This window comes from Sitophilus oryzae, unplaced genomic scaffold (assembly GCF_002938485.1).
Source record: "Sitophilus oryzae breed Bouriz unplaced genomic scaffold, Soryzae_2.0 scaffold_379_pilon_pilon, whole genome shotgun sequence".
Taxonomy (NCBI): domain Eukaryota; kingdom Metazoa; phylum Arthropoda; class Insecta; order Coleoptera; family Curculionidae; genus Sitophilus; species Sitophilus oryzae.
In genome coordinates, this window is record NW_022146950.1 from 429,128 (window position 1) to 444,036 (window position 14,909).

Consider the following 14,909-nt stretch of genomic DNA (forward strand, 5'->3'; position numbering starts at 1 on the left):
CTAAGAATATGCTGATTATTTCAGGGTAAAGGATACTATATTGTTGCTGGAGGTCAATCAGGCTATCACACAAAATGTCACTTAAGGAAACAGTTATATAAGAAGAACTTTAAATCTCGATTGTCGGAAATTACGGATAGATTAGGCATATTATCTATACAAGGTCCGCAAAGGTAAGTCCATATTGTTTTTCAAAAATCATAGAGGAAAGAGTGGTAAATGGAACCTGCTTATATTATGGAACCCCTCTTTTATTATATAACTACAGATGACATCTAACTAACTGGAACTATGTTAGTAGTCACTGCTAGTTCAGCGATAACCGGTCTATGTTTGATCTATATGCTGATTGCAAGTTTCTTTAAGTTTTTTGCCAAGAATATTATACAATAATTCTGAGAAGCTTATCTAATGGTAAGTAAACGGCCCGCTACATTATCAAACAAATTGCAGCAGAAATGCGCAACGTTGCGTTGCACAACTGATTCAGCGGTCCACTTCATTATCAAACAAGTTGCACCAACAAAGCGCTGCATCACCATGCGCCTTAGTATTTAGTATTAAAAGTTGTGCATTGTTTGAGAAACAATCATGTCTTCAATTGCCATTGAATTATTATTGTATATACCTAGATGATGTCAATGATACCAAAAACGAAAAAGAAAACAAAGAATTTGGATGAACTAAAAAGAATTTAAAATATTGCACAACGAAGCGCAACACCCATACACTACACAACGTGCTGAACATCAAATAAAACTGAAATCATATTGCACTCCCCGGAAGATCAGAACAATGCTGTAAAAAATCGGACAAAGAACATTGGAATATGTAGCTTCCGTTACCTCGGCTTAGTTTGATTTCCGGAAAAGGCCAATATCGACTCGAAGGAAACAGTTGAAGAACTTTAAATCTCGATTGTCGAAATTACGGATAGATTAGGCATATTATCTATACAAGGTCCGCAAAGGTAAGTCCATATTGTTTTTCAAAATCATAGAGGAAAAGAGCGGTAATATGGAACCTGCTTATATTATGGAACCCCTCTTTTTATTATATAACTACAGATGACATCTAACTAGCTGGAACTATGTTAGTAGTCACTGCTAGTTCAGCGATAACCGGTCTATGTTTGATCTATGTGCTGATTGTAAAGTTTCTTTAAGTTTTTACCAAGAATATTATACAATAATTCTGACTTATCTAATGGTAAGTAAAGCGGCCCAACATTATCAAACAAATTGCGCAACAAAGTGATGCGCAACGCTGCGTTGCACAACTGATTCAGCGGTCCATACACTATCAAACGTTCCGTTGCTCAACTGCATCACCCATGCACTTAGTAAAATTTTGATCAAACTTTTTATTAAAAGTTGTGCATTGTTTGAGAAACAATCATGTCTTCAATTGCCATTGAATTATTATCGTATATACCCTAGATGATGTCAATGATACCAAAAAACGAAAAAGAAAACAAAGAATTTGGATGAACTAAAAGAACTAAAATATTGCACAACGAAGCGCAACACTTACATACACTACACAACGTGCTGAACATCGATAAAACTGAAATCATGTGCACTCCCCCGGAAGATCAGAACAATGCTGTAAAAATCGGACAAGAACTATAGGAATATGTAGCTGAATTCAATTAACTCGGCAGTTTGATTTCGGAAAAGGCCAATATCGACTCGAAGGAAACAGTTATATAAGAAGAACTTTAAATCTCGATTGTCGGAAATTACGGATAGATTAGGCATATTATCTATACAAGGTCCGCAAAGGTAAGTCCATATTGTTTTTCAAAAATCATAGAGGAAAGAGCGGTAATATGGAACCTGCTTATATTATGGAACCCCTCTTTTATTATATAACTACAGATGACATCTAACTAACTGGAACTATGTTAGTAGTCACTGCTAGTTCAGCGATAACCGGTCTATGTTTGATCTATGTGCTGATTGTAAGTTTCTTTAAGTTTTTTGCCAAGAATATTATACAATAATTCTGACTTATCTAATGGTAAGTAAAGCGGCCCATACATTATCAAACAAATTGCGCAACAAAGCGATGCGCAACGTTGCGTTGCACAACTGATTCAGCGGTCCATACATTATCAAACAAGTTGCGCAACAAAGCGCTGCATCACCATGCACTTAGTATTTAGTATTAAAAGTTGTGCATTGTTTGAGAAACAATCATGTCTTCAATTGCCATTGAATTATTATCGTATATACCCTAGATGATGTTAATACCAAAAAACAAAAAAGAAAACAAAGAATTTGGATGAACTAAAAGAACTAAAATATTGCACAACGAAGCGCAACACTTACATACACTACACAACGTGCTGAACATCGATAAAACTGAAATCATGTGCACTCCCCCGGAAAATCAGAACAATGCTGTAAAAATCGGACAAGAACTATTGGAATATGTAGCGGAATTCAATTACCTCAGCAGTTTGATTTCGGAAAAGGCCAATATCGACACTGAAATTCAGCACAGGATTAGCAGCGCCTCAAGAGCATTCTGGAAATTGAATGACAGGGTTTTCTACAATCATGACTTGAACACAAAAACGAAACTTGCAGTGTACCGAGCAATAATAATTCCCACAATGTTAAATGGAAGCGAAACCTGGGTGCCGACCGCCGACACATGAACGCATCAAACAACAGAGACATTTTAGACAACTCTTCAAGGACAATAGCATTAGTCATAGACTGTTTGTTGCATATTTTCCGATGGGAACTTCTTATTGGAGATCTTTCTTTCGGGGATAATTCAGTCCGGGGCATAATGCAATACCAGAAGTAAAGAGGGTCCATATTAACAACAGCACATGCTTGAAAATTGTGACGTTATATTTTTATTGAATGTAATTATTCTTTAGCGTTTATATAATAAGTTTTATTAGTTGTTTCTTGGGTGTTGTGACAATGGTTAATTAAAACAATTAGCATTCTATCAATTTAATGTAATGCTTCTTCAGGAATATGTCTTGGAAGTAGTAGTGCTTATTTTCATTTCTTTACTTAGAGTAGCATTCAAAAGGCATAGAGTCCTTGAAATATTGGTTTCTGGTTTCTAGACTAGTGTATATCTATTTTTTTGAATGACTATCGAAATTACTGGTATTTTCTGACGATTTACCGGTAATATTTTACCGCGTTTTTAGGATATTTAACCGGTAAATTGATAAACCGATAGCAATCCCTTGTATCTTAATAATAAACGTATTAAAGACACTAATGATATTCTGAAGAACACTGGGTTGACCGGAAATATACTTGTGGCCAACTATAATCTTGTGCTATCAGGCTTTTATAAATACAGTATAAGAATGTATGTCGGCTGTCTATCAGAAACTACTTATCGTATTACTTTCGGAAAAAACATATTAAGGAAATCGACCAAGAGGAATCGCTGGAAATAATTTTCTAGTTCGAAAAATATCCCCTAGAGTGCACATCTGTGATGGCCAATTAGAAAACGGGATTTTTCACAAAAATTGCACCTGAAGACGTACTTTAAATTTTGCTATTACAATAAATGGAAAATTCGTAATTTATTTGGTATACGGCATTTTGCTGCCCATCTCTTGAAATCAGGTGGTTGGAGAAAAGAAGAATTGGACATAACTCTGGTGTAGGTTACCGGAATTATACAAACTGGTGCTCGTTTAAAAGAGCTTTGTATAAACTTTGTTTTAATATATTTTGTTGTGGTAATTGTACCGCCATTAAGATATGAGCGTAGTAGGAGCGCTATGGATGACATGATAACATATTTCCACCAAATTTCCAAAAAGTCAGCGTAAACCGCAACTTTCCATCTTTTCTCCGGTGGTTTATTTAGCCACAGCGTTTAATAAAATCGCCGCAAAAGTATAAGTAATAATTTTTATCTGAAAAAAGTCAGATACTCTCGACCAAGTAACTTGGCCAAAACTTTTATTAAAAAAGGAGATTTCTACATGATTAATACCTCCCATTTAGAGCGTTAAATAAAAAATCATACGTTTGACAATAATTTTTTAATATTATAAAATTGTCCTTTTACCCTCCTTCAAAGGTTTGCTTTGATATTTAAATTGTTTTTTTTTGTATAGAAATACATGTATCATACATTTTTTGTACATTAATTCATACATTTTTTTGGTATTACAGCCTTGAATTGTTGCAATCTATTACGGAATCGCCTATCACACATGACCGGTTTCCACCAGGGATGTCACACATCATAAAAATCAATAAACACAATTGTCGTGCAATGAGAATAAGCTACATAGGAGAAATGGGATTCGAGCTTCATATTCCGTATGCCAGCTGTGTCAACGTCTACAATAAAATCATCGAGGCCGGCAAGGGATTCGACTTGACTCTTGCAGGATTCAGGGCTTTGGATGCCCTAAGCTTAGAAAAAGGTATGGGGATATTATATAAACACATTGTCAAGTTCTTGCAGTACACGACAAAATGGCGCCAAACAGGTCTGACTACCAAATTATTAGGTTTTTAATAGTGATGGGATAACTCGAGCGAAAATTCGCTCGAGTACTCGATTATTGAAATAACCGACATCGCTCGATTATGAACGAGCGATGCAAGTGACGAGTACCAAGCGACGAACGCAAGCGATCCTAGAATGAAATAAATTGAAATCTGATTTTAATGTGATCTACTCGATAAAAAGCCGAGCGAATTTTCTACATACATTGCAGGTAGCAAATTTATACGATGCCGTATATACCGGGTGCGTCTGAAAAGTGGCTCACCCCTATTACTCTTTATTTTTTTAGATAAAAAAATGAGATTTGGTATGTTAGTATATGACATAAATTAGGTTTGATTAACGTATTCAATTGTTTTCTGTCACTTACTGTTTCACCGGAAGTGACTACAATTTTTGATCTTTAAATGGTACCCTCGGTATTTTTTTACTTTATTCGATAGAAAATGACATTCTAAATAGAATGGCGTATCATGTGTCAACTTTTGACATATTCGCTTAAAAACAAATTGTATTTTAAATTTCAATCTAGAGTGCCATGGCTGTGTTAAAAACACTAATTTTTAATCAAGGAGCCTTGGAAAATGATTTGATCGTCTAATGTTTTTAGTGTCTTGCCCTGGTTGGTTAAAAGATGCCCAAATCGTATTTTTGATCTTGAATCTGAAGCTTTGTGAACAGTACACTATGGTAATGCAGTTCGAGGCAAGTAGTCCAATTCAAAAACGGGTTCAGAACGTGCTGTCGATATTTGGTTTGGTGATATAAGCAGCTACAGGAAGACTTATTGTCTTTAAAAACTGGTCTCTTCTTCGAAAGATGAGTTCGACGCCAATCCAGATGACAAACAAAATCATACTGGAATTTTGTTTCCATTATCAGCCTACACCGATGTCAAACAACAACTCCCTAAGGACGCAAGAATTGAGAAACAGCTTACCAAAACAAAGAGCTTTTCAAAGTGCAGGGAACGGGAGGCATATGTGTATTCGTTAGGTTTATGATGTGAAGGTGGATACTACAATCAAAACTTCAGTTTTCAGCCTCCATGAGCAGCCGACGAGATTTGTGGGTTGGTGCTTTATGAACACAGTCAGTGCAATGTATTGAAACTTAAAAACTATATAGGTATTGTGCAGTTCACGTTAGTGCCAGTATTAAAAGACATTTTTTTTATTGTCTATATGTAAACGGCTAATCGCCATCGTTAAACTTATAGAGAAGCTTTTTTTTTATTTTTTTTTAGTTAGTAATTTCTTTAAAAACATTTTTTTTATTTTTTTAATAATGTATACTTAAAACATTTTTTTTATTATGAAACGTTAATTATTAAGCACAATTTATTGCAATGTATAATAATTATTGTTAAAAAGTATAATTTCATAAATCTTGAATTATCGCTGGGGTCCAGCTTTAGAGTGCCATACGGCAGAGCGAAGTAATACTTCAATATAGTTCCGTTACGAAAGCAGCGTGTAGCTCTGTGGTTGAGGCTGCCGCTTTGTGAGCAACGGGACGGTGGATCGAACCTCGGTAGTCATATAATAACTTTTTTTATTTTTTTACAGCTGTTTTTATTTTTAAAAACTGTTTTTATTTTTTTTTATTTATTTAGAGTTGTTGGTAAAAGCAATCAAAATACGCCGTTGGTTAGTCTTTGGTGTGAGTTTTTTTTATATTTATAGATTGCACGCGAAATACCCGATCAATTTTGTATAACTCATGCACATGCACGGAAGCAAAGGAGCAAAAGTGGAGTGCGGCTCCCTAGCTTCTGGTCTCGCCGCTTACTACTTGCCGTTCATTACCGAAAAAATATGTCCCCTGCGCACGCAGCTTACTGCTTGGCGCTTGTGTGTGGCGTTAACGAGTACTTACAACATGGGACGGACAAAAATCGTAAAAGTATTTTTAAATACGAGCGATATTTCGCTCGAGTGATCACTCGGTTATTGCAATCGCTTGATACTCGAGTACTCGATTATTGAAATTAATCGGTTTTTCCCATCACTAGTTTTTAACAATTTACGAATATTTGTAGAACGGTAGAAGTGTACACCTTAATGTACATTATAGAAATCAAAATACGAGGGATGCTGCCTCTGAAAGCGTTTTGGAATAAATAATTTTTCCTCAGATTTATACATGGTTTTACCCATACTCTTGCTTTTTGATTTTTCTTTTTTTCTAACAAAGTATAGGTACGCAATTCATCACTTAGGTAACGTATGACATAAAATATTTACACCACATTTAACAATCTCTGTGGTATGCATAGTTCTTGCACAATAATTTGACTAGTATAAACATACAATTTTAAAATGTTCAATTACAAGTATTTGCAATCAAGTATTTGCTAAAACAACTGAGCTTGTATACTAGAGCAATGCATTCACCCAAAAAGATGGTTTGGTTTGGTTTGGTTGTCAACTGAGAACGCCAGCATTCATTGATGCGTTTTATAAGTGGTTGCCATGTTGCCATATCGTAGATATTTCCATACTAGGATTGCTAATTATGTTAATGGTATTTGCTATAAAAATGTTTTAAAAAAAATACGCATTTTCCATAGCCCTGTGAGTATAGTTCAAACAACATAACATGAAGTTGGAGAAACCTCACCGGAAAAAGAATTAAGAGCTTCTAAACAACTAACTACGAAATTCAAAAATTTAAATAACAGACAAAAAAAATGTTTTCACCCAACTTCGTACGACGGCCATAACAGAAAAAATTTTAAAATATTCGGAATAAAATTCCAATCAAAACAATTTAACCCAAAGAAAATCTGCTCTATCTGCTCTGCTCTCATCGTACCGTTGTAGATCGGATACATTACACTGTGCCTTAACATAGTCTGATATTTTGAAAAGTAATTATTTTTAAAATTATAATGATTGATGATCTTTTAAGTTTGTACAAAGGTTGTTAATTTTAAATGTGCATTTTCTTCAAATTAATTTTGGAGGAAATTCATATCAAAGCCTTCAGTATTATCATAGTACCGCTATACCAGTTTAATTTTCAGGATATCATTTATTGCATCAAGATATCCGAATAGACGATAATCCAGTCGAGTCTGGATTACTACAGTTTTGCAGGAGAGATGGACAGTATCAAGGAAAATCTATTGTAGAAAAGGTAAATAATACAAATTATGACCAAGTACTTTTTCAATTATCAATGAACTGAAGAATCTTATTTGTTTAACTAATAACTCATTAACATACAAACCCCGTCTCATTCCAGTTGTCCAAATTTATTGTTATTATAGTAATACCGTATGATTGAAAAAAGGGCGTGCAGTTGGCTTGGAAATGAACAGCGATGACATTTCCCATATAATTTTACATATAAAACGACATAGATCTTTATTATATAGCAATCGGTGACGCCGTTTTTATTTGATCATACGGTATTTGATTTACATATAACGAGTATAAATATGTACAGGGCCTAATATTCCGCGGACATAGAACTACTACCGTACTAAGTAATTTTGGAATCAAAATAAGCTCATTGGACACAATTTACATCTATACAAAAGTGCCTCATTTGTCCGCTAGAGGACATAAAACTTTTAAAAAATAAACACATTTTTTTCAGATATTATTCCGATATGAATGCGATTTTGTCTGTCTGATGACTCTATGCGGGTACATCAATCCACGGGGCGGGTTGGGTTCTAATCCAATCCTGTTCCAATCGACCCATAATAATTAGGAAAAATCCTGATGATTTCGTACATTTAGAGGCATCGGTTCGAGACATCGAGGGCGTCATACTGTAGCCAGTCCCCAATTATGTCGAAATCGACCCACATTTTTCTTCAATATCAAATCGTTAGTCCCACCCTGATAAAGACGTAAACGAAACGTTGTATCCAACATAGCCTACTCCTCAACTTCTGACGTTTCTTACGTCAAAACTAACTGTCACAGTGAGACGAGTCGTACACGGTTGTGATGGCCTTTGTCGACATACCAAATTTCATTTAAATCGGACGATTTTTTGACTTGATTTATTGATGATGGGGTTTCGTAATGCACGAAACGTCGTCAAAATATGTAAAGATGGGGCTCTTCAAGCTCCAGCCATATTCCAAGTTTCAGCCCCCTATCTCACATAGAGCCCGAGTTACGACGCTCCGTCGTAATCTCCGATCGTTACCACTTTTCCTCTCGCGTCTCGCATCTCGTGTATCACGGCCTTCAATTTTTTCTCCCATTGCGTGTAAAGAAGTTTCACTTCAAAAATACGTAGTTGTTCTATGTCCACGGCTTATCGGAACTCCCTGTATATACTGTAGGTCTGGTTTTTTTTTAAATAAATTCTCCACAAATATTTTTCTCAAAAAATATGCCATGTGGCGTTTTTTACAAGAGAAAAAAATGTAGTACATACAGGGTGGCGCCTCTCATACGCCGCGGAAGCTCCAAGGAGAACGGTAGTTTATATCGAAATGAAATGTTGGCAGCAATTTTATAAAAATATATAGAAAGTAGTGTCCCCAAAAAAAGTTACACATCAAAGTTGTGTTTTTTCTAATGGAACACCCTATATATTAATTGATTTTCGGATTCTAGGAAAAAAATAAAGGTCAGTTTTATTGAAGAAGCATATACCTAAAATCTAAGGATTTTGACATATTTCACATTTTGTGAAAATAAAGAGTAAATTTTAAATTTAGATAACAGCTACCTAAATTTTAGTTTACCTTGTATAGCCTAATATTTAATTACAGTAAACATTGTATGTTAAACCAAATTAAAATTTGACCCGAAAAGTCATACAGGGTGAGACAAAATTAATATGGAACATTGGACACTTTTAAAAGCAAGTTACTCCTTTATTTTAAATGGAACATCCAGTATATTTTTCCGACGTTCAATGGGGAATTTATATTATCTTCAAAATATTATTAAGGTTGCCTACCCCTCAGACAAGGATTTTCCCAGATATTTTAATTTTTATGATTTTGCGTGAGTAAATCTTTAATATTTGAAAAAATCTAGGTGGCTGTGTGATATTGTCCCTTTTGTTAATTTAACAAGAATTAAAGATTGTAGAGTAAAATACACAAGGGTAGTAAAAAGATACGCGTTTAAAACATATTTTAGTTATTACAGAATTAAAACTAGATATAAACCTATAGTTATGCGACAAAAATTAGCTAGATGAAATCAAATGCTCAAAATGATTCCCTTCCTGTTAACTGCATAAAATGATGTACGAAAATGCAATATTATAACATTATAAACCAGACAGTATAAAATTTTATACAAGGGTTTATTTAGTGACATCATAACGAAATATATCTTCCTCAATTATCCTTCACAGAATAAAAAATAACCTATAAAGAGAGTATTAGTGCTCTTAATAAATAAAAAAAAGATGAAAAATAAAAAACATCTATGCTCATTAGCTCTCTATAAAGAAGTAAAAAATCATTTAAATCAATGCATGAACGATTCGAGGTGTACGCAAACGTAGTCGCGAGAAAAAGCTAGTAATTTATTAAATTATTTTATTTAACTCATTAATTTTCATTGAAAAGGAATTTTTGTAATTCGCCACTATATTAGTTAAAAACTAAGAAACTCATATCAAATTAAAGTTTTGCGATTTTGACTTATACTTTTTACAAAATCTGAACAAATTTTAAAAGAAAAAAAGTTTTTGATAATATTTGTGTAGATTGACTACAAGTTGTATAACATAAATTTCTACGACCGGTCTATCTAGTGGTCTGCAGCATCGCCTTGTGGTGCAAACGTGGGCCTGTTAATCTGTGACGTGACGCACAACAGCCAAGAAAAACAGAAGCGTTGCTAGTAATTTAGTAATTTAAAAAAAAGTCTTTTAGATACAGTAGTAGGTATTAAAAAGTTTTGTGTTTAAATGGGGTTTGCCTTTAACAGTTAAAAAATTATATCGTAAAGTGTAACTTTCCGTAAGAATTCTTTTTTTTGCTTGCTTGTTTTACGGATAGGTGCGATCGCATGATTATTATTGATAATGTTTTATTTAATTTTAACATTACTATTTTTTTAGTGAATGTCTTTTCAAAAGGATCTTTTCATTTAAAAAGGCGTATGTGGAGTTCTACCTCGAAAAGCAGCTACAATAATTTATCTCATGTTGTCGACACTAGTTGGTCGAGTTTTGTAAACACTATCTTTAACATATCCCCATAAAAAAAAACCAGACTAGATAAAATCAGGAGCATTTAAGTATTCTCTTAATTGGTGAATGCACACTGCATTCACCAACTTAGAGAATCATATCAATTCTCTCTGATGTAAGACAAGTTTGCAATTTCAGCAAATTTCTGAGAATTTTTTTTGTTTTTTAACTGACACAAAATGATAACTAGTTGTTAAAGTTGGACTAATTAGACAGCTATGTTGAAGTAACGTCAGACATATACCAGCCACCTAGATTTTATCAAATAATAAAGATCTACTCTGATCAAATCATGTAAATAAACATATCTAGGAAAATCTTTGTTTGAGGGGTAGACAACCTTAATAGTATTTTGAAGAGACATGAATTCTCCATTGAATATCGGAATAATATACTGGGTGTTCCATTTAAAATAAGAGAGTAATATGCTTTTAAATGTGACCAATGTTCAATATTAGTTTTGTCTCACTCTGTATAACTTTTTGGATCAAGTTTTAATTTGACTTAAAGTACTATAGTTAATTTAACTAGATATTAGGCTATACCGGGTAAATTCTAATTTAGGTAGCTTTTATTGTAATTTAAAAATTGTTCTTTATTTCTAGAAAATGTTAAATATGTCAAAAACCTTACATTTTAGTCATATACTTCTCTTATAAAACTCACCTTTATTTTTCGTCCAGAATCCAAAAATCAATTGATATATAGGGTGTTCCATTAGAAAAAACACAACTTTGATATGTAACTTTTTTTGGGGACACCCTGTAGAACTCTCTATATTTTTAAAACGTGCTCTGAATTAACCTACATACATATGCTCATAAAATTTCATTTCAATACAAACTGTCGTTCTCCTTGCAGCCTCCGCGGCGTATGAGAGGCGCCACCCTATACTAGAGGGACAATTTTACGAAAAGAAAATCTGGCGTCGGTTTCTCTTCGGAAAATATTTATACCAAAATTTATATGGGGATAGGGGTAGTTTTCACCTTTCCCGTATTTTTTCTTGATTTTTGTGAGGGTCAAATGTTAAAGCACTTTGCAAAACATAGGCGCCCAAAATCTCATTCAAATCGGAATAACGGTTTTAAAAATATCTGATAAATGTGTTTATTTGATGCCCCCTAGCGGACAAACAAAGCACTTTTGTATAGAGGTGAATTGTGTCCGATGAAATTATTTTGATTCCAAAAATACGTAGTAGTTTTATGTCCACGGAATATTGGCACCACCCTGTATACGATAGAATACAAAACTTATTTTTCGTAATTCGCGTTTTACTTTCTGTATTATAATTTGATATGTGGGGTGTCGATATATGCTCCCTCAGCTCCCAAAATGGAACCTGTGTTGTCATACATCCAAGTCTCCAAGTGCAATCGAAGCCCTGGTCGAGAACAATTGAGCGTCCGGATTGCACAACGACCTTAGCGCGTGGCCGCGGGCAGCCCAGTAGGCAAGCGAGACATCGACGCTTCGCTGCGCGCCGATTTAACAAAATAAATAATTTTAAAACTGCCGTCATTTCGTTAATAATAATCGTATCGTGCTGATTTTTGCATAGAAATACTCATGAGTCTTTAGCGCTTCCGACAAGCTTAAATAACTGGATTATTTTTATATTTTCGATTTGTTTACATTGCCCGAGCATATTATAACTTTGAGATAAAAATCTCTGTTATAAATTTTAAAACTGACAAATATGAATACTATCATTTAATTAGTTATACATTTAGTTACAACATATTCAAAATTTAGGTCTATGGGTTTATGCTAGCAGTAATAACGAGTATAAATAAAAAAAATGGTTACTACAGCGCTCGCCGTTTTTAGCGCACGTTCAGCTTTGTGTTTAGTTTTGGCGCTATGTTTACAGAAAATAAATTCTGAACTTTGATCAAACGACAAGAACATTATCATTGCCAATATCTCCTGGTTATAATGTAGTTCTTTTTTCAAAATATTGCATTGGTTTAGCTTTAAAAAACTTGAATTATGCGGCTTTTTTTGCGAGAGCTACCGGAGCTGCGTTAATCAAGAGATGGCTATGTACGTCTATCATAGCCACAATAGACTGTAATTTTATCTCGTCACGAGATTTTTTGGAAATATTGCACTTCCATTTATCCGGATTTCTACTAACTTTTGACCTTTCTTTTCGGTCGTATTTCCCTCTATTTAATAATAAATAATTTAAAAAACGCTCAAATACTACTGGTAGTAAACAAGCTGTAGCAAAAATTTTCTATACTCAGTGTAAACAAAAGACTATCGCAAATACTGTCTTTCGATTGACGTACATAGCCATCTCTTTATTAACGCAGCGCCGGTAGCTCTCGCAAAAAAGCCGCAAAATTCAATTTTTTTAAGCTAAAACAATACAATATTTTATATAACTAAATAATTACAATACGATATATATATATCGGCAATGATAATGTTCTTGTCATTTGATCAAAGTTCAGAATTTATTTTCTGTAAAAATAGGGCTAAAACTAAAACCAAAGCTAAAAACGGCGAGCGTTGTATTGACCATTTTTTTATTTATACTCGTTATTACTGCTAGCATAAACCGATAGATCTAAATTTTGAATATGTTGTAACTAAATGTATAACTAATTAAATGATAGTATTCATATCTGTCAGTTTTAAAATTTATAAGAGATTTTTATCTCAAAGTTATAATATGCTCGGGCAATGTAAAAAATTGAAAAATAATCCAGTCATTTAGGCTTGTCGGAAGCGCTAAAGACTCATGAGTATTTCTATGCAAAAATCAACACGATACGATAATTATTAACGAAATGACGGCAGGTTTAAAATTATTTATTTTGTTAAATCGGCGCGCAACAACGCGTCGCTGTCTCGCTTGCCTACTGGGCTGCCCGCGGCCTCGCGTCAAGGTCGTTGTGCAATCCGGACGCTCAATTAATTATTACTGCAAAATCTATTGACACTAAACTTTTCCAAGTTTAAAATGGGGATGGAAAGTAAATAATATAATAAGGGTGGGCGCTTGGAACCGTTGTCGTGCGAACTTTTGTGTGCCTTTCCATTAGGGTAGAAAGTACTACTGGTGGTACTTCTTTTATCCTTATAGATACAGTAATTTTAACACGTCACATATACAGCTAGTATTTTTTAACGTAAAAAAGGTGGCTATATATATTTGTTTAGTTCGAAACGATAAACGGTTTTCAAGATATTAACATTTAAAAGTTGCGATGCATAGATATTAATATTAGCTAAGTGATAAACTGTAAATAAATTAATCTCATCATTCGCTAATACTAAAATCGATGGATGGTAACCTTTAAACGCAAATATCTTGAAAACCGCTCACTGTTTCGAACCAAACGAAGAGCACCTTTTTTTAAGTAAAAAAGTCATAGCATTTTATGTCATTTGTTGAAATTACTGTATCTATAAGGATAAAAGAAGTACCACCAGTAGTACTCTTTACCCCAATGGAAAGTACCCATTCAGGGCTGTTTCGAAATGTTGGCATTAAAATATGTGAAAGAGAACCAAATTTCAAGAAAAACGGTTTACAAATACATACGTTTGGTTGCACTTATACAAAATGCCTAGGTTAGATCGGTATAAAGTAGTTGGAACGATCTTGAATCGTGGCAACCCCTATTTGCGGTAACTTTTTGATTGGTACCCTGTTAAGAGTGTATTCCTCTATTCATAAATATAAGTAAAAATTAGATTTTGATTAACTACATGATGAGCCTACTAAAACTACATGACTAATCCTGCAGCCGAATCTTTCAGAATATATCACCAGATTTGTGATATGTCCATAAACGGTCTAACATACCATCGCGATGAATCATTCTGAATACGCATGAAAAATTATTTGTAATTAAAAATAACTAAAATTCAAATCAATCAAAACATTGCTGAGGTCAACAAGAACTTCTGACGGAGATCTCATATTATGTAGACATTAAAATAAGACAATTTCGAATAATACAATTTTTGTAATTTTAGATCAAACAAGAGGGTGTAACAAAAAGAAGATGTTTTTTCACCCTTGAAGATAACGTTGCACTTTATGGACTAGAAACCATTTGGCGAGATGATAAAGTGGTTGGGTTCTTAAGAAGGGGTAATTATGGATTTTCTTTGGATTGTCCTATTGGAGTTGGGTAATTTTGTATAAAGTATGCATTTTGACTGTCAAATAATACAATTTTTTT

The 14,909-nt window shown here is 33.8% G+C and overlaps 1 protein-coding gene across 2 annotated transcripts in view; it reads left to right on the forward strand.

Annotated features, from left to right (window-relative positions):
- The window catches only part of LOC115885282 (sarcosine dehydrogenase, mitochondrial), a 64,928-nt gene that overhangs the window by 49,631 nt on the left and 388 nt on the right, over nt 1-14,909 (forward strand). Inside the window, exons 11-15 of one of the 2 annotated variants that reach the window (XM_030904139.1) lie at nt 25-140; nt 1,752-1,784; nt 4,173-4,429; nt 7,544-7,656; nt 14,701-14,858. In XM_030904139.1, the coding sequence (XP_030759999.1) occupies nt 25-140; nt 1,752-1,784; nt 4,173-4,429; nt 7,544-7,656; nt 14,701-14,858 (677 nt within the window). Of the gene's footprint in view, nt 1-24; nt 174-1,751; nt 1,785-4,172; nt 4,430-7,543; nt 7,657-14,700; nt 14,859-14,909 lie in introns of both variants that reach the window. The other variant, XM_030904140.1, reaches the window with a different exon arrangement.